This window comes from Brassica rapa, chromosome A02 (assembly GCF_000309985.2).
Source record: "Brassica rapa cultivar Chiifu-401-42 chromosome A02, CAAS_Brap_v3.01, whole genome shotgun sequence".
In the NCBI taxonomy this organism is placed as follows: domain Eukaryota; kingdom Viridiplantae; phylum Streptophyta; class Magnoliopsida; order Brassicales; family Brassicaceae; genus Brassica; species Brassica rapa.
In genome coordinates, this window is record NC_024796.2 from 13,488,036 (window position 1) to 13,505,418 (window position 17,383).

Sequence of the window (17,383 nt, forward strand, 5' to 3'; positions counted from 1 at the left end):
CATTATTTTACCATGATTATTATTGTTATTAACATCATTTTTCTGGCCCTATGCATGGGAATCCCCAATTTTTACAAACAAAAAGAAAGTGAAAAGTTTAACATAGAATAATTTCCAAATTAATTTATTTCAACAAACTGCTATTAAACGTGAATTTACATTTGTGTAAGACAGTGATTTTACATTAATGTTAGTATGTACTAGCGTCTATTAATAATTAGATTTCATTAAGATACTTAAGTAAAATAATAATAATACCAAACATGTTTGCGTCGCATAGTCAGCTTGCATTTCGACCAATGGAAGCTTCATTGACACTGACCAAGTCAGCTCTTAAGAAGGTCAAACTGTAATGGAAGATTAAAGCACATACAAGCTAACCAAACTAGTCCAGAAAGAATTAATGTCATTTTCTTCTAACTAATTTCTTATCATAAGCACTTTAGAACTTATAATTCATATTAAATACTGTTTTTTTTAAGGAAAATAGTTAACTGTACCACAACTAACAGAGCAGCAAACAGATGCTAAGACCATCTCCAATGGCTTACTCTATTTTTTACTCTAAAATAGAGCAACTCTATAATAGAGTTTGAATTTACTCCAATGGTACTCTATTTTAGAGTAGAAAATAGAGTGATGAACAAAAAAAAACAAATTATTCTATATTTGGAGTAAACCTATTTTTCACTCTATTATAGAATGAGAAATATAGTACCATTGGAGCATTTTTTATTCTAAATTTTATTTTAGAATAAAAAATAAAGTGGGGTTGGAGATGCTCTAACATTGATTACAATATTTTTTTTACTGACAAAACAAAATATTTGAATATTAGTACACTATTTTCCAGTAAAAAGCTAATTATGATTAAGAAAACAAATCGACTGACAAGAATACTGAAAGGTAATAAAGTAAATCAGTAAATAAAAGATTAAAGAAACATAGAGCCCACCACTTTAATCTTTCCCTCCTTATTACCCCATCTTGGATCCATCTTCGATTTCAACACCAACAAAAAAAGCCTTATAATTAAAGAACCAAAAAGAAACTCTCACATTCTCTCAAGAGCTTCTCTTTCAGTTTCAATGGCCTTACTAACTTTCTTGCCGGAAAACGCAGTCTCTCCAAAACACACTCCACCGCCAAACAAACGCAAGAATCGCGAGATCAATCACACCAACCAAACGCAGAAACCACACAAACCGCAAAAGCAGAAAGCAGTAGCACCTCAGAAGCAACCGTCTTCATGGGACCAAATCAAGAATCTCTTGACTTGCAAGCAAATAGAAGGGTCAAGAATCCACGACCCTTCCAAGAACTCTCAACCCGGTCCATCCACAACCACTCACTTATTATCACCTTCCAAGCTCGGCTCGTCGTGCAGCTCCATCTGCAGGTTTCGAGACGTGGCTCACGGCAACACTCGCGTGGTTGACAGAGCAGACCACTCTCCAGACGTAGCTAACTCGGCTACTCCTGACTCGGAGACTCGTCTTCTGACTAGGAAACCTGGTCAACACGGTTCTTCTTCATCGTCTCGGTCTCTTAGATATGGCTCAACTACGTCATCCGCAACGACGTCATTTAGAGCCATGCAGTTCCGTAAACTCTCCGGATGTTACGAGTGTCACATGATCGTTGACCCTAGCAAGTATACAAAATTAAATTCCGACAATAAACTAGCTGTCGTTATATTTTTGTTGTTTCATTTATTGATTTTTTTTTTTTGAATTTTAGGTATCCAATTTCTCCTAGGGTTCGTGCTTGTTCCCAATGTGGAGAAGTTTTCCCGAAGCTTGAAAGCTTAGAGCTTCATCAAGCGGTTCGTCACGCAGGTAACGTTTATTTTTCTCTTTAATTTGTTGGACTTCATCACTTAGCTCACGTTATTTAATTACGCTCAATATTGATTTTGGGATGTACATGTAGTCACGTTTCTAAAGTTAACCCTGGTATTAAAGATTGTTTTATTCATCTAGTGGCATTTCTAAAGTTAACCCTAGTATAGTACTAACACATGTTTTGGTGAATACACACTTGGATTTATCATAAGATTTACCATAATGCTAAGCAATAATTCACTAATATGCTTTCATGTTATAGCTAGCTTAGTTTTTTCAATAATGGAATCAAGATCAAGAGATCTCATTGCTAATGTCGGTGATAATATCTATCAAATAAATTAGGAAGATTTGGCATTATTTTTAGTTTGTAATTAGAATATAAATTTATTTAACGCATCTCAAAGAAAAAAATACAAAATATAAGAGGAATATTAAATTTAAGTCTTTTTCAAAAAAAGAGGAATATTAATGGAGAACAGTATATTCTATAGTTTTTCATATCGTTATTTTGCTTGGAAACACTTCGGTATGCGATGGGACCATTGGTACTATAAACATGAACAGCTGTAACAGTTCTTAACTAAATTGAGTGTCCCCTGACGAACCGAATTTAAAATTCAGTTTTTGTGTTTTTTCTCGACTTTTATCATGTTCCCTGATTTAAACGTCGTCCTTTAATTACAGTGTCGGAGTTAGGTCCGGAAGATTCGGGTCGAAACATAGTGGAGATCATATTCAAGTCAAGCTGGCTTAAAAAGGACAGTCCAATCTGTAAGATCGAACGGATATTAAAAGTACAGAACACTCAAAGTACAATCCAACGGTTCGAAGATTGCCGAGACGCAGTGAAGGCGCGTGCACTTCAAACTACAAGAAAAGACGCTCGTTGCGCTGCAGACGGTAACGAGCTTCTCCGTTTCCACTGCACCACTCTCACTTGCTCTCTCGGATCTCGTGGCTCGTCTTCTCTCTGCTCTAATCTCCCTAACTGCGGCGTGTGCAACGTGATTCGCCACGGTTTCCAAGGAAAATCCGGCACCGGAGGAGCCAACGCAGGCGTGAGGACGACGGCGAGTAGTGGAAGAGCTGATGATTTGCTGAGGTGTAGCGATGATGCGAGGAGAGTGATGCTTGTGTGTCGTGTGATCGCTGGGAGTGTTAAACGTGTCGATTCTACGGCGGCGGAGAAGAAGTCTCCTGTGGAAGATAACTCGACGGTTGGAGTTTCTTCTACCGGCGGTGTGTTTGACTCGGTGGCGGTCAATGCCGGAGCTTATTCAAATCTGGAGGAGCTGGTGGTTTATAACCCGAGGGCTATATTACCTTGCTTCGTGGTTATTTACAAGGTTGTAGAATCTTGAATTTGTTATATTAACTTTAGAAATAATGCTTTTTCTGACTTTGTAATATTGTAGGGAGATTAAGTTAATCATCATTTAAGATCTTAACATAAACCCCATCTTACTATTGACTATTATGTGTAATTACGAGTCCAAGCTAATTATTATCGTTGAATTCATGGTTAGGCTAATAAGAATTCATTAGTAGAGTGGGCCAAAAGACTATGATTATACTATACCTTAATTAATAAAGAAGCTAACGAGTAAATTATTCATGGCATTTTGACGCGGAAATGTATTTTCTTACAACAGTAATTTTCAATAGCTTTGTTCACACTGTGTGGGCATCAAACAGTGTGGAAGTGGCAGAGAGTGATATAATGCTACCACATGCGTACTCAGTAAATGTTTTTTTTTTTTACTCAAATTGATTTTAGATAAATAAAAGGACAAAGTCCATTAACCTTACAACAGCCCACGGCTAACCAACACAAAGGTCCAAGGCCCAATCCGAGAACCACAAAACATACAAGCAAGATGGGATTGAGCCCACTCCAAGCCCATCAACCCGCGGAAACCCTAGACACTGTCGGTCATTTGCTCTTCCGCCTCCATGCAAACGGCGTCGTCAGAATCTGAAATGAGTGTCACCGGAGACAAATGGCGTACTCAGTAAATGTTTTGTCCTCCCAAGTTCTTTACTTATTATTATAGAGAAAGGTGCTTTTTATTTAAAAGTGATGTAACTGTTTGGCTAATATGTGATTTTAAATATGGTAGTTACAGGAGTAATATTACTCAGATATAATTAACCCATAAATAGTAAAGAGTTTGCACGCTAAGAGGCAGCCATTGGAACTTTCCTCGTTGTCAGAAGCTGCTTACATTGTTTATTTTGCTCCTTGACGTTGCAAACGAAATCATCATCATATAGCTGCCCAAAACTATCATTCTTTATTGGGCCTCACTGCTGATACAATAAGACCTTGGAAGCATTAGTAAGAATCAGTAATGGCTTTCCTTGATGCTCCTCTTTGTAAAACGCTTATCAACTGCATTGGAAGGAAGAAAACAAGAAACAAGAACAATCTCTTTTCTCGTCATGAGAGGCCGCATCTGCAAATAAACGAACACTACGAACAATTCATCATGACTATGTAGACGAATCTATCTGAAGCCTAACGCACAATCAGATGCAGTTCCCTCTCTTGCAAAAGACTAGCCATTCTCGTAACGATCGATGATGAAGAACAATGCTCTATGTGACTATGTTCCAGATTTACGTTGAAGATGATGCGGACATGTGTTGATATGTTACAGCCTTACATGTCTAGTTTTTACTTTAGGGAAGAATAAAGTACAAGACATATAATCATAACCGTCACAAAATCTTAAATTATAATGATCCTTAATCCAACAATCATATCACCAAAAGCGCCTTCGTATTCTTGTATCTCTCCACGTCTTTTCTTTAATCATTTCACAACAAAACATTTTTATAACTGTATTTTAAAGATCAAACTCTTGTTTTGTTTTATGCAAATGCTTTTGAAGCTAAATGTTTGCTTACTGGTCCAAAGTTTAAATGAAGGACCACAAAACTCAAATGAACAAATGATTACTCTTACGTTGATCAAAATCCTGGTTCATCTTTTTCTTTATATTGTTGGAGCTATAACCGGAGACTTTTCTCTTATCGCTAGGCTATCAATGTTTGGTTAACATTTTTTACGAATACTTTTCTTAATTAGAACTTTATTATACGTGCCATCCAATATTAAATTTTTATTTTTTTTAAGTGTACGTAGAAATAAAATATGTTAAAGAATCATTTATGAAAGTCATACATATGACATTATTACACAAACCAAAAGAAAACTCACGAGAAAAGAGAAGAAAAATTTATAAACCAAGCTGTTTCATTGCAAAACCTTTTTCTTTGAGAAGATTCCTCCAATAACCAAAGGGATCAAACTCTTCTTCTTCTTCGTCTGTCTTCTTCTCCTTCTTTCTCATGGAAGGGTGTCTCCCAAGAAACATCCCCACCACTGGACCATTATTATTATTACCCGTCGCAGGGTTTGCAAATTTCACGTATCTCTTCTCACTCATCGATCTCAACCTTGGACTAGTACTAATTGGTGGTCCATCATCAACATGTGGAACCAACACTTCGAACTTGGTTTTGAAAATAGTATCATCCATAGTCTTTACGGCCCCCTCAGGATCTACTTTTAGCTTCTGAAGCTCTTGTCTTGTCCTCTCTAGCTCTTCCTTGAGAGAAGACAAAGAGTTCATTACCTGCATGCTTTCTTCTTTTTCTCTTTTGAGATTGTGTTTTGTCTCTTCAAGCTCTATTTCAATCTTTGCTGGATCCTCCATCTGTTTCTTCCCATAATCTCCAAGTCAGATGAATAAAAAAGGAAACTCAAACAAATATAGAAATGGGACTTACCACTTTGAGATGGTTTGAATAGACTTGACTAGCTAAGACCCGACCCTCTCACCGAACAAAGCGACAGCTTCTTTGACGGTTCTAAACGGTGCCTTTGTGTCGATCTCTGCTCTCTTCATAGTCTCCATGTACGGCTGCTTTGCTCTCTGTGAAGAAGTAGCGAGGTACATAAGCGTATTAGTAGCTTTGGTGACTTTAGAATCGAGTCAGAGATTACGCAAAGCATATTAGTTTCTTCATGGCCACTTCGTCAGAACACTCTTCTTTTCAAATATTAGTATATTTTATAGGTTTTGGGAATATATATTTATACTTCATATGTTCATGTAAGTTAGTGCTTTTTATATTTCACCATCATTAACTAATAACATTACAAAGAAAACTTTAAATATTCACTTTTTGAAACTAAATTTTATTTTCAAACATTTATGGTTGGTGTACATTTGTCATGTCAGAGCAAATGTTTTTCTTACATAACTCAAACAGCTTGAGGCACAAGAAACTTAAATCTTGCCATTAAAAGAAACTCACATCTAACATTTGTTTTTGTTTCCCCTGTGATTCTCATTTACACAAAAAAAAACAGTGTTTTTTTTTTCTGGAACAAGTGGATTCAATCATCTCTCTGTGAAAAACCTTGTTCATCCTATTCTCATCACCTGAGAAAGACACCATCTCAAATTCCGGCGAAGATAGAACAGAACTCTGTTTTTTTTTCTCAACCAAGTGTCTGATCCTTAGAACTAATTTAACCATATATAAACCAGAGCATCTTCACGTCTGCTCGTTGCAGAGTAACTGCAATGGTGTTCTCGTATCCTCGTAAATAAGTGGGAAATGGTGCTCTTGCCTGTTCATCACCGTCCTTGAACGGCTGTTGCTATGGTGATGGTTCATTGACATTGCTGCAGCAGCAGACATGAGACGACGTTGCTGTTGAAATACATTGTTGTTGTACCTTGGCGAGGAAGCAACTTGCAGAGGTTGAATGCTAGCCAGGTTCAAGGAGAGGTTTGGTTTACTGTATTGGTTCGATAACGGCTGCACGGTGTTTACACTTGTAAAAGGTCTGTACTGAGCAGCAGCCCACATCCGTTTTTGAAGCTGTTGCTGGTGGTGGTGGTTTGCGTTGTAAGCGGTTTGGTATCTACTAGCTAGATAAGGAGACATTTGCTGCATCTGCAAGATGGAAGTCACATTGTTATGCAGCTGATTACAATCAAATATCTAATCAGAAGAGAGATGACTTAAGCTCACCTGATGGCTAGGAAGTGCAGGTGAGAGGTGGCTATTGTAAGCTGCAGAGATAGGAGGATACTGCGGAAATGAGTTTGGAACCGGAGGATGAGATTGTGATGCTCCATTAGATGAGAGAGAGAGGAAGTCATAGCTCTGTTCCTGTTCATTCAGATGCGAAAAGAGATTTGAATTCGGAGAGGAAAAAGGTTTAACTAAAAACAAAAAGAAAACAGTTAAGAATGTTACCTGTTTCTGAGTAGTCTTTGGACCATAGAGCTCCAGAGAAAGCTGAGTGTTGTCCTCTTGCACAGGCTTTGGATTACATGTCTTGTACAAATCTATCAGATGTGGATTTTGACACCTGATGGATGGAGCAACATTGCTTTCAAAGTCACTAGTCGTTGTCACAGGGTCAGGGAGTCTGTATTGTGGCGTTTCTGATGATCTTTGCTCGGTTTGGTTGCTCTCTCTGGTCTGTAATGCTTTGATGAGTTGGCAAATGTAAATGTGAGAGGCACATCTCTTCAACTTCCTCGGACGGACGCTTAACGGTGAAGCATTCTTGGTAGGAGAAGAAAGAGCTTGACCCATCCATGGTGGAAGCTTTGTAGAAGATGGCCTGGCTGAAGATAGGCCAGGCCACAGACCAAGACCTGTTACACAAACATAACTCAGTACTAACTCAACACTTACAAAACTTGTAAGGTAGTTTTTTCTCACCGTTGCTCTTATACTCGATATCACTTGTTGCAGCCTTTGTTTCCATGGCTCTTGCCTACAAGTTTGAATAAAGTCATTAGTTTGAATTATAATGATAGATGCAAGATTCAGTATGAGAGGAGGAAGAAGAGGTTGGTAGGTGGAAGCGAGTGAAGAAAGGAGAAGATACGGTTAAGGTGTGCTGACGTGTCTTTGGAGTGAAGCACATAAGACTTAGAATATTATAGAGTATAAATAGCAGTTGTATTCATTCATTAGAGGTTATCGAGAATTACATAGATGTATCTTAGCACATGAGCTGAGAGCTACTCAGGTGATAGAGTAGTTGAGGATTCAGGTGATAGAATCCTCCATTGTTGTAATTCTTGAGTTCGTCTATCAATATACAGAGAGTTTCCAGGAGATACGATCTCTGATCTTATCAATTGGTGCGGTGAAACTGGTTCGAGTTACGCGACGGTTACGATCGGAGTTTCGACGGTTACGATCGGAGTTTCGACGGTTACGATCGGAGTTTCGTGACGATCGGAGCTACGGTGGTTACGATCGGTGGTTGGTGAGTCGATCTAGCGTACGGCGCGACGTAGACGTTGTTCGATCGCAGGTTGGCTGTTACAAATCGGTTGACGAACGATGTCGAAGGTGAAGAGAGTGGAGTCGAGCTCGAACGCGGAGTCGGAAGATGAATTCGAGGTGACGGATATGGATCTGGAGTTTCTGCGCGGTGGTTATGTGCGTCTAAACAGAGCATTAAAGGAATCGGATGCGAAACATGAGAGCGTTGGCCACGAATTGAAGACGATTAGGCAACTCTTGGAGAGACTAACGCCTCAAGGAGATCCAGGCAAGAGACCAATCCACGAACCTTATCGTCATCAGGTACATTCTTCGAATTGGGAACGTAATCCGGAAGAACACCCGCTAGGTTATCGATCTGGGAATATGAATCTAGCCACTAGGGATTCAATGTTACAGAAGATACCTATGCCTACGTTCTCGGGGAAGCAACCGTATGCGTGGATCACAGATGTAGAGAGGTGGTTCAGTGTGGGAAGATATGATGAAGATGAGAAGTTAGAATTGGTGGGATTGAGTTTGGATGGCAGAGTGAAGAAATGGTTCGGATGGGAACTGAAGCGCAACGGGTTTCAGAGCTGGAATGAGTTTAAAGAGAAACTATTGCTACGTTTTACAGAGTCAATTGAGGAGGAACCAGCAAGTCGTTTGATAGCAATCAAACAAACCGGTTCAGTAGCAGATTATATATCAGAGTTTGAAGAGTTATCAGAGTTAGTTCTGGGGTTGAGTGATGAGTTCTTGATAAAAATATTCTACAACGGTTTGAACCAAGAAATGAAGGAAGTTATAAGGATGAAGGAACCAAAAGGTTTGGAGAATCATATTGCGGCGGTATTAAAGATGGAGTCGAGTGCTTTCTGTAGAGTGATTAGTGGGGGGACGAAAGCTGAGACAGAGGGTCGTCGACAGTTTCAGTCTAATCCATTAAGGTCCTCATCAACATACAATTCTCAACGTCATTATGCAGAGACTGATAACAGACGCAACAATTCAAACCCGGTAACACAAAAGAAAGACAACTTGCCTGTCAAACCTAACTCAGAAGTCAGACCTCGTCTGAAGCACTCAAATGAAGAACTTGACCGAATGCGAAAGGAGTTTATATGTTTTAAATGTGGAGCTCACGGGTGGACAAGAGCTCACAAATGTCCTAATAAGGAGCTGAGGATCTTGACGGTATTCAATGGCATTGAAATGGAAGTGTTGGATACAGAGGATGAGTCCGAGGAGGAGGAAACTATAGTTTACAAGCCAGTCCAAGAATTGAGAAAATTATCACTCAATTCGTTCTTGGGAAAGCAATCTCCGAGGACAACACGAATGTATGGGGTGATCCAACAGTCCAACGTGATCGTGCTATTAGACAGTGGCGCATCACATAACTTCATCACACCGGAAACGGTGGCAAGGCTCAAATTGAAAGTTTGTGCAGATAAGAGCCTAGACATTGTGCTGGGGAATGGGGCAACAGTGCAAAGCATTGGGGTTTGCGAGTCCCTTCCTTTTCAATTGGCAAATGTCGAATTTGTATCCGATTTTATAGCTTTGGAATTGGGAATGGTTGATGTTATTCTAGGAATTCAGTGGCTGGAGACTTTAGGAAAATGTGAAGTGGATTGGAAGAAGCAAGAGCTGTCATTTGTGTACAAAGGTAACAAAGTGACATTGCTCGGAGACCCAACCCTACATTCTTCCAAACTCTCACTAAAGTCGCTGTCTCCTATCTCGGCGGTTGATGCAAAAAGAAGAGAAGTGTTTTTGTCATCAACCAATGAGGTAACATCTGATATTCCAGCTATTCCGAGAAAGCTACTTCACCTCCTGGAGGAATTTGATCAGGTCTTCGCATTACCTACGGGCCTACCACCCTTTAGGGGTTATGATCATTCCATCTGCCTAAGACCAGGGGTGAATACTATCTCTGTACGTCCCTACCGTTACCCCCACGCAACAAAAGTGGTAATGGAGAAAATGGTTGGGGAAATGCTAGAAGCAGGGATAATCAGAGTTAGTACTAGTCCTTTTTCAAGTCCAGTGCTGCTGGTAAAGAAAAAGGATGGCTCGTGGAGATTTTGTGTTGATTATAGAGCCCTTAATAAAGTCACAATACCGGACAAGTTTCCTATTCCGGTCATTGATCAGCTACTTGATGAACTATATGGAGCTACAGTATTCTCGAAGATAGACTTACGGTCAGGCTATCATCAGATCCGAATGAAGGAATCAGACGTAGAGAAAACAGCTTTCAGAACCTTGGAAGGTCACTACGAGTTCCTAGTCATGCCTTTTGGGTTGACTAATGCGCCAGCAACTTTTCAAGCTCTGATGAATGCAATCTTTAAGCCGTATTTGCGGAAGTTCATCTTGGTCTTCTTTGACGATGTTCTCATCTATAGTCGAAATGAGGAAGAACATGTGGAACACGTACGCATCGCATTGAAGGTCTTGGTGGATAACAAACTGTTGGCAAACAAAAAGAAGTGTGCATTCGGTTTATCTCATGTCGAGTATTTGGGTCACATAATCTCTCGAGAAGGAGTAGCAACAGATTCATCTAAAACAAAGAGTATGAAGGAGTGGCCTACACCGAAGTCAGTAAAGCAGTTACGAGGCTTCCTTGGTCTCACTGGTTACTATCGCAACTATGTCAAGGGATATGGGACTATTGCAAGACCTCTAACAGCACTACTACAGAAAGACGGTTTTGCTTGGTCTAAAGAAGCTCAAAGTTCGTTTGAAGAACTGAAGCACGCAATGATTTCAGCACCAGTTTTAGCCTTACCAAACTTTGAAAAGCAATTTATCATAGAGTCTGACGCCTCAGGGTTCGGAGTGGGTGCGGTACTGATGCAGGATCGTCGTCCGATCGCATTTTTTAGTCATGGCCTAACAGCACGGGAAAGGTTGAAACCAGCTTATGAAAGAGAGTTAATGGCAGTGGTTCTCGCAGTTCAGAAATGGAAGCATTATCTGTTGGGCAGAAAATTTGTGGTACATACAGATCAGCGCAGTTTGAAATACTTATTGGAACAGAAAGAAGTTAACATGGAATACCAAAGATGGCTGACAAAGCTGTTGGGTTACGATTTTGATATCATTTATAAACCAGGGTGTGACAATAAGGCGGCTGATGGTTTATCACGAATTGAGAACGAGGAGATTCTAGCAAATACGTTGACATTATTGGCTATTACGGTTCCTGCGGTCATTCAACTACAAGATCTTTATAAGGAAATAGCTGCGGATGGAGATTTAAAACAGTTAGTTGAATTAGTGAGACAGGGGAAACTCGCAAATCCACACTATAAGATCAACAATGACAAATTGTGGTATAAGAACAGACTTGTGATACCTCGGCAGTCAAAATCAATTCCGCTGATCTTGTTTGAATGTCACGATGGAAAACTTGGTGGTCACTCAGGAGTTCTGAAAACAGTAAAGCGGATTCAGACAATGTTCCATTGGGAAGGGTTGTTCAAGACAGTACAGAAATATGTTGCAGAATGTCCTGTATGTCAGACGCACAAGTACTCTACTTTATCACCAGCGGGACTCTTGCAACCACTACCGATTCCGACTAGAGTTTGGGAAGACATATCAATGGATTTCGTGGAAGGTCTTCCTACTTCGCAAGGTGTTAATGTGATAATGGTTGTGGTAGACAGACTCAGTAAATATGGGCATTTCATCGGGCTGCGACACCCATTTACAGCGGTGGATGTCGCTGGAAAATTTATGACAGAAGTGGTGAAGCATCATGGGTTTCCAACTTCTATTGTATCGGACAGGGACCGCATCTTTCTAAGCAATTTCTGGAAGGATTTATTTCGTTTGGTGGGAACAAAGTTGAAGTACAGCACTGCCTTTCATCCACAAACAGATGGACAAACAGAAGTCCTCAATAGGTGCTTGGAAACATACCTTCGTTGTTTCGCTTCAGGCCATCCAAAAACGTGGTTTAAGTTTCTTTCTTGGGCTGAGCTATGGTATAACACTTCGTTTCATACGTCTTTGAAAACTACCCCTTTCAGAGTGGTATATGGCCGCGAACCTCCACCTTTGGTACGTTTTGAAGAAGGGTCGACCCAGAACTATGATTTGGAAACAGCGTTAAAGGAGAGGGATACAATGTTAGAGCACATCAAATTGAATCTGTCGCGAGCCCAGGCAATAATGAAGTCACAGGCAGATAAACATCGCAGGGATGTACAGTTTAATGTCGGCGAGCGGGTGTATTTGAAGTTGAAACCATTCAGACAGAACACCGTGGTCCGTCGTTACTGTCAGAAGTTAGCTGCTAAGTTCTTTGGACCTTATGAGATCGTGGAGAGGATCGGTAAAGTAGCGTACCGGTTGAGACTACCTGATTCATCTAAAATTCATCCTGTCTTTCATATTTCACAATTAAAAGCTGCGTTGGGTAAGGATCAAGCGCTACAGGTGGTGCCACCAGCGTATACAGATTTGGAGAACTTAATCAGAGAGCCGGAAGCTGTTCTTGCTTCGAGGAGGAAGGAGGATGATAAGGTGGAATTGTTAGTGCGCTGGAAGCATTTGTTGGATCATGACAATTCGTGGATGTCACTCGATGACTTTGTGAGTCATTTTCCGGAATTCAAGCTTGAGGGCAAGCTTGCTTTCAATGGAGGGAGTATTGATAGATGCAAGATTCAGTATGAGAGGAGGAAGAAGAGGTTGGTAGGTGGAAGCGAGTGAAGAAAGGAGAAGATACGGTTAAGGTGTGCTGACGTGTCTTTGGAGTGAAGCACATAAGACTTAGAATATTATAGAGTATAAATAGCAGTTGTATTCATTCATTAGAGGTTATCGAGAATTACATAGATGTATCTTAGCACATGAGCTGAGAGCTACTCAGGTGATAGAGTAGTTGAGGATTCAGGTGATAGAATCCTCCATTGTTGTAATTCTTGAGTTCGTCTATCAATATACAGAGAGTTTCCAGGAGATACGATCTCTGATCTTATCATATAACCAAGAGAGTATGACCTAAAGAGCAGTTGGTGTTGTACTTACAGGTGCATCAGTCACATTCACTGAGCTGCTTTGCTGTAAAGGAATCTCATCAAGCTGCTTAGTTTTGTCTGAAGAGAGAACTGAATCCCCCGGTTCAAGTGATTCATCTTTGGTGGTAAAGCCAGTTTCAACAACCAAGACTGAGTCAACTTTGGTGGTTTCTTTATCATCATCAGACAACAAAGCATCAGAAGTCTTGTTAGTAAACATATCAGCTAAACCGAACAACGTCTCCGCAACTTCTTCCTCATCTTTAGAAATCATCATGGGCTTCGAAACAATAGCTTTTGCATCCTAACCAAACCAAAAAAAAAAAACATTAACTCAAAGTCTTGTTTCTATTCTCTACTATAGAACTTGTAGTCATCATATGATTAGAAAAAAGAACAAACCGTTTCTTGATTCTCCTTGTTAACCAAATCCATGTTAAGAGATTCGATTCCGGTTATGGAACGGTTAAGTCTCTTTGAAGGAGAGGATAGATTAGAAACAGATTCAAGATTCCTCTTCTTCATGGCTGCAATTCAAAGTGCACAAGAAAAGATACAAAAGTTAGGAAAGAAAAAAAAAAGGAACAGAGTTGCCTAAAGTAAATAAAGACAAGCTTTAAAGATAAGAAAGAACATAAACTATATTGATGATGATTTTTATAAAAAAAAAAAGACAATCCAAAGTAGCAGAATCTTTGCGTCCATAAAAAGAAAGTTAAAAGAGTTTGCTTGAAAAACAATCCAAAGTCTCAAACACCATGATCTTCCCAACTACTCAGAAACTGAGGTTTACTGACACTTGCACAGATCTCTCCACCATATGGTATAAAAAAAAAACATTCCTTTTTATTTATTTATTTTTATAAAAAAATGAAGAAGGGACCTGAACGAAGCTTCCTTGGAACAGAGGCGTGGGGATGCACAACACCATTACTCTCCTTCAAACTCTGAATGGAGAGAGATTAGTGTGAATGTGTAAGAAGGTTTAGTGTTCCTTAATGAGGAAGAAAGTTACCTTTTTTAGAAGCTTAGAAGATTTCTTCTTCTTCTTCTTTAGAGAGACATGTTCGTTTTCTAAATCTGAAGAAGGGAAGTCGTAGCCCATCATCATCTCTTGCTTCTTACGATTCATTCTCTCATCATCATCAGCTAAACTCAGTTTCTTCAACGTTCCTTTCTTGTGTTTTGCGGAAACCACAGATCCTAATAATCCACAGAGCAAACGAAACGACGATTGAGTCTAATATAAAACGACAAGAGAAAAGGAGACAACTTTAGGATTTTTTTATATTTATTTATTTGTTGGTTTGTGAGAATTGGAATTTACCAGATGATTTTTTCTTGGAAGATCGATTGGCTCCTCCTCCACGTCTCATATCTCGACGACCCATTTCCATTTTCTTTTAAAGATTTACTCTCTGTCTTCACCACTCAAGAGAAGAGATAACCAGAAGAAGAAAAAAATGAGACCTCTCACTTCACTTCAAAATCTCTGCCCAAACAAAAATAAAAAAAGTCACACACTTTGGTTAGGAAAAAAATAAAAAGAGAGAAAGGTAAAAAAAAAAAAAAGAGAGAAAGAAAAGTTGGTTTCTCGTGTCTGAAGAATCAGGTTCTCTTCGTGTTAAAGAGAAACAAAAAAGCAGATTTTTAGGATGATTTTTTTCTTTTTTTTCTTTTTTACATTACAACCCGTGAAGAACCTCGCTTGCAAAGAACAGTGTAGATCGTTGATTTTTTTTGAAAATTAACTAAAAATGGATATTTTTCAAATAGTGAAGAAAGAAAGAAACTTCATTAATGGGAGAGGAGAAGGTCACTGTTCTTCAAATCTAATCAAACAACATTGATATCTTTAACTGACACAAAAGAAAGAAAGATAAAACGTATACAAAGTTTTATCAAAAACACACATTCGAAGCTTTAGATTCATCTCCAAAAACCCAGAATTTAGTAAGAGGAAAGAGATCAAAATCAAACCTTGTGCTCTTTCTCTCTATCTCTAGGCTACGATTATTTTCTCAAAGTTTGAACATTTGCGAAAGAAAAAAGAAAAAGACGGATAATCCGAAGCTGTCGCTTCGCTCTCTCGATCGCTTTTATAAATGTCACACGATATATGACAAAACGCTTATTCTCTCTCTCGTTTTACCTTCTTCCCCTCTCTCTCTGTGTATCGAACGGTGTGTAATGAAAGAGACACGATCACCGTCCAATTTATTTCACTGTTCTGCCACGTCATTACTGAGGAGATCGTTGTGTCAGACACGTCAGCATTAAGAGCTGAAAAATGTACTTCACTACTGCATGGGTTTCCTATGCCTATCATTTTGAATCCCTCCTACCCTCAATGTCATATCCCTTTTTTATTTTGTTTTTTCTTTGCAACGATTTAATATTGGATATGCAATTTTCTTTTAGAAAAGAAAATTCAATTATTATGATTAACGTAAATTATCTAATTCTTAGGTCTGTAAATAATTATTTTAAATCTCGATATCTCTTTTTATGTTTTACTTAGTTAACAATTTATTTTTAATTAGTGTTTATTAATAAGGCTGGCCAGTCAATGAATGGCCGAACGGCTAATTAATTGAATGGTTTGAATTTTGTGGGATATAGAAATAAGTTTGTAATCAATTGTTGTAGTAATAAATTTGTAATTAATTTCATACGTTTATAGGACTTTTAGACATCCAATTGTTTGAACACATCATATACTAGTGTTCAGTGATTTTGATTGATTTAGAAGTAACTATTTAATACTACTCTGCAAACCATTTATAACCAAAATGTACCCCCACAAAAGCTATGATAACTTCGCATAACCGGTCCCCTTTGTAACTCCAACGTCTGGCTGTCTTCAATAATTACGAGAGAATGTCACGGTGTTTTCTACTTTTCTCTTAATGACTCGACCAATCAAGAAACGGCAGCACTTCCTCAATGTCCAATATCCAAATGCCTAACTAGAAGCGTGTACGAACTGGTAGAGAGAGACCTCCTAGCCCTTGACTCTAGAGAGATAAAAAGTTGTGGTGATGTTAAAATCGACGGCTATTATTACTGTTCAGATGTCTCATCATTTCATCACACTGAAATCGACAAGTCAGGTGGGTTTCTGCCAAATGTCTTCTGTGTCTACCAAATAAATTGATTCTTCTCTCTCTCTTTTTTTCTTTACTCATTTGATTTTGATTATCTTCACTTGGAATAAGGCACATTATTACGATTTGTGTAAGGCCCATAAAATGTGCAGTTGTGGTTATGCAAAGAACGATTTTGGAAAGAAGACCCATAATTATCATTGAGTTTAAGGCCCACTCTTGTTATAATGTAAGGTCAACTAAGCCTACACTTCCGAGACTTGTAAAAGTACATTTAAAGAACATTGCATCAGCCTCCGTAGCATAGTGGTATTGCGTTCGCTTCGTAAGCGAAAGGCCGCGAGTTCGATCCTCGCCGGGGGCTTCATTTCATATTCTAATTTTTATTCTGTTTGTCTACCAGAAAATCTTATGCGTTAAACAGAACAAAACCCTAATCACAATGGAAGTTTTTTGCCTTCTTATTTTCATATAAAAGAAGACTTTCAAACAACCCATACAACAACGGCCATCAACACCACGACCAAATATACAATCACTAGCCACACAACCCCCAAAATTTACCACCAAATGACTTAATCAATGGATATTCTCACCAAACGGTGACTAGCTGCAACATACGACCTCCAGCTATTTCTTTTCATAACATTTTGCGCAATCAGACTAACACATTTGTTTGCTGAAGAAGTGATATGATCATGGGAAGCATCATGTGTTCAGTGTTTTCGAGGCATATCTGCTCAGCCACAAGGAATAAACGCATGAAACCACCTGGATAATATGCTCAGCTCAATTACAAAAGTCCTCGAAGAAGAATCATATCAAAAAGAGTTCAGACGAAGGAGTTATTCAAATTACAAAATAGGCGATCCCTAGCTAACGTGTTTTGGACCTGCGAACATTAGATGAAGAATTCTGACCAGACCATGATAAATCAGGCTACAAAATGAATTGTCTTATAATTTTGGTCCATCATAGAAGCCTTAGAAAGTGGATGCATCCCAAAATCAATTTTTAAAAAGAAATCATTTTTCGTTTTTAGCAAAGAGAGCATTCAGTTATATATTTTTTT

The 17,383-nt window shown here is 38.9% G+C and overlaps 2 protein-coding genes, 1 non-coding gene and 1 pseudogene across 4 annotated transcripts; 2 read left to right on the top strand and 2 right to left on the bottom strand.

Moving 5' to 3' along the window:
- The first annotated feature begins 870 nt into the window (after positions 1-870).
- On the top strand, positions 871-3,366 carry LOC103852976. The gene is made up of 3 exons (XM_009129879.3): positions 871-1,654; positions 1,741-1,838; positions 2,532-3,366. The coding sequence occupies exons 1-3, from the start codon at positions 1,089-1,091 to the stop codon at positions 3,206-3,208; spliced, it is 1,341 nt and encodes a 446-aa protein (XP_009128127.2). The 5' UTR covers positions 871-1,088; the 3' UTR covers positions 3,209-3,366.
- Positions 3,367-3,916: 550 nt separating this feature from the next.
- Positions 3,917-5,887, bottom strand: LOC103852977 (annotated as a pseudogene).
- A 242-nt stretch (positions 5,888-6,129) lies between these two features.
- Positions 6,130-15,398, bottom strand: LOC103852978. 2 transcript variants are annotated; one of them, XM_009129880.3, is made up of 10 exons: positions 15,185-15,398; positions 14,532-14,696; positions 14,220-14,407; positions 14,088-14,151; positions 13,607-13,731; positions 13,215-13,508; positions 7,602-7,656; positions 7,128-7,534; positions 6,900-7,040; positions 6,130-6,821 (listed from the first exon to the last, which is right to left on the bottom strand). In XM_009129880.3, exons 2-10 carry the CDS (start codon positions 14,599-14,601, stop codon positions 6,417-6,419), a joined length of 1,749 nt encoding a protein of 582 aa, XP_009128128.1. In that variant the 5' UTR covers positions 14,602-14,696; positions 15,185-15,398; the 3' UTR covers positions 6,130-6,416. The 2 variants fall into 2 exon arrangements, with proteins under 2 accessions (XP_009128128.1, XP_033141535.1); XM_033285644.1 differs by lacking the exon at positions 14,088-14,151 and having other exon boundaries at positions 15,185-15,397.
- A 1,205-nt stretch (positions 15,399-16,603) lies between these two features.
- On the top strand, positions 16,604-16,675 carry TRNAT-CGU. Its single transcript has one exon. It is a non-coding gene; the product is annotated as a tRNA-Thr (tRNA).
- Positions 16,676-17,383: the final 708 nt, after the last annotated feature.

What these genes read in the sequence shown, in the direction of transcription:
- LOC103852976 (XM_009129879.3), top strand. Translation starts at nt 1,089, where the DNA reads ATGGCCTTACTAACTTTCTTGCCGGAAAACGCAGTCTCTCCAAAACAC. An exon ending in ATGATCGTTGACCCTAGCAA is followed by an intron (nt 1,655 to 1,740) that starts GTATACAAAATT and finishes TTTGAATTTTAG; the next exon opens with GTATCCAATTTCTCCTAGGG. An exon ending in TCAAGCGGTTCGTCACGCAG is followed by an intron (nt 1,839 to 2,531) that starts GTAACGTTTATT and finishes CTTTAATTACAG; the next exon opens with TGTCGGAGTTAGGTCCGGAA.
- LOC103852978 (XM_009129880.3), bottom strand. Translation starts at nt 14,601, where the DNA reads ATGGAAATGGGTCGTCGAGATATGAGACGTGGAGGAGGAGCCAATCGA. An exon ending in CTTCTAAGCTTCTAAAAAAG is followed by an intron (nt 14,152 to 14,219) that starts GTAACTTTCTTC and finishes CTCTCCATTCAG; the next exon opens with AGTTTGAAGGAGAGTAATGG. An exon ending in ACAAGGAGAATCAAGAAACG is followed by an intron (nt 13,509 to 13,606) that starts GTTTGTTCTTTT and finishes TGGTTTGGTTAG; the next exon opens with GATGCAAAAGCTATTGTTTC.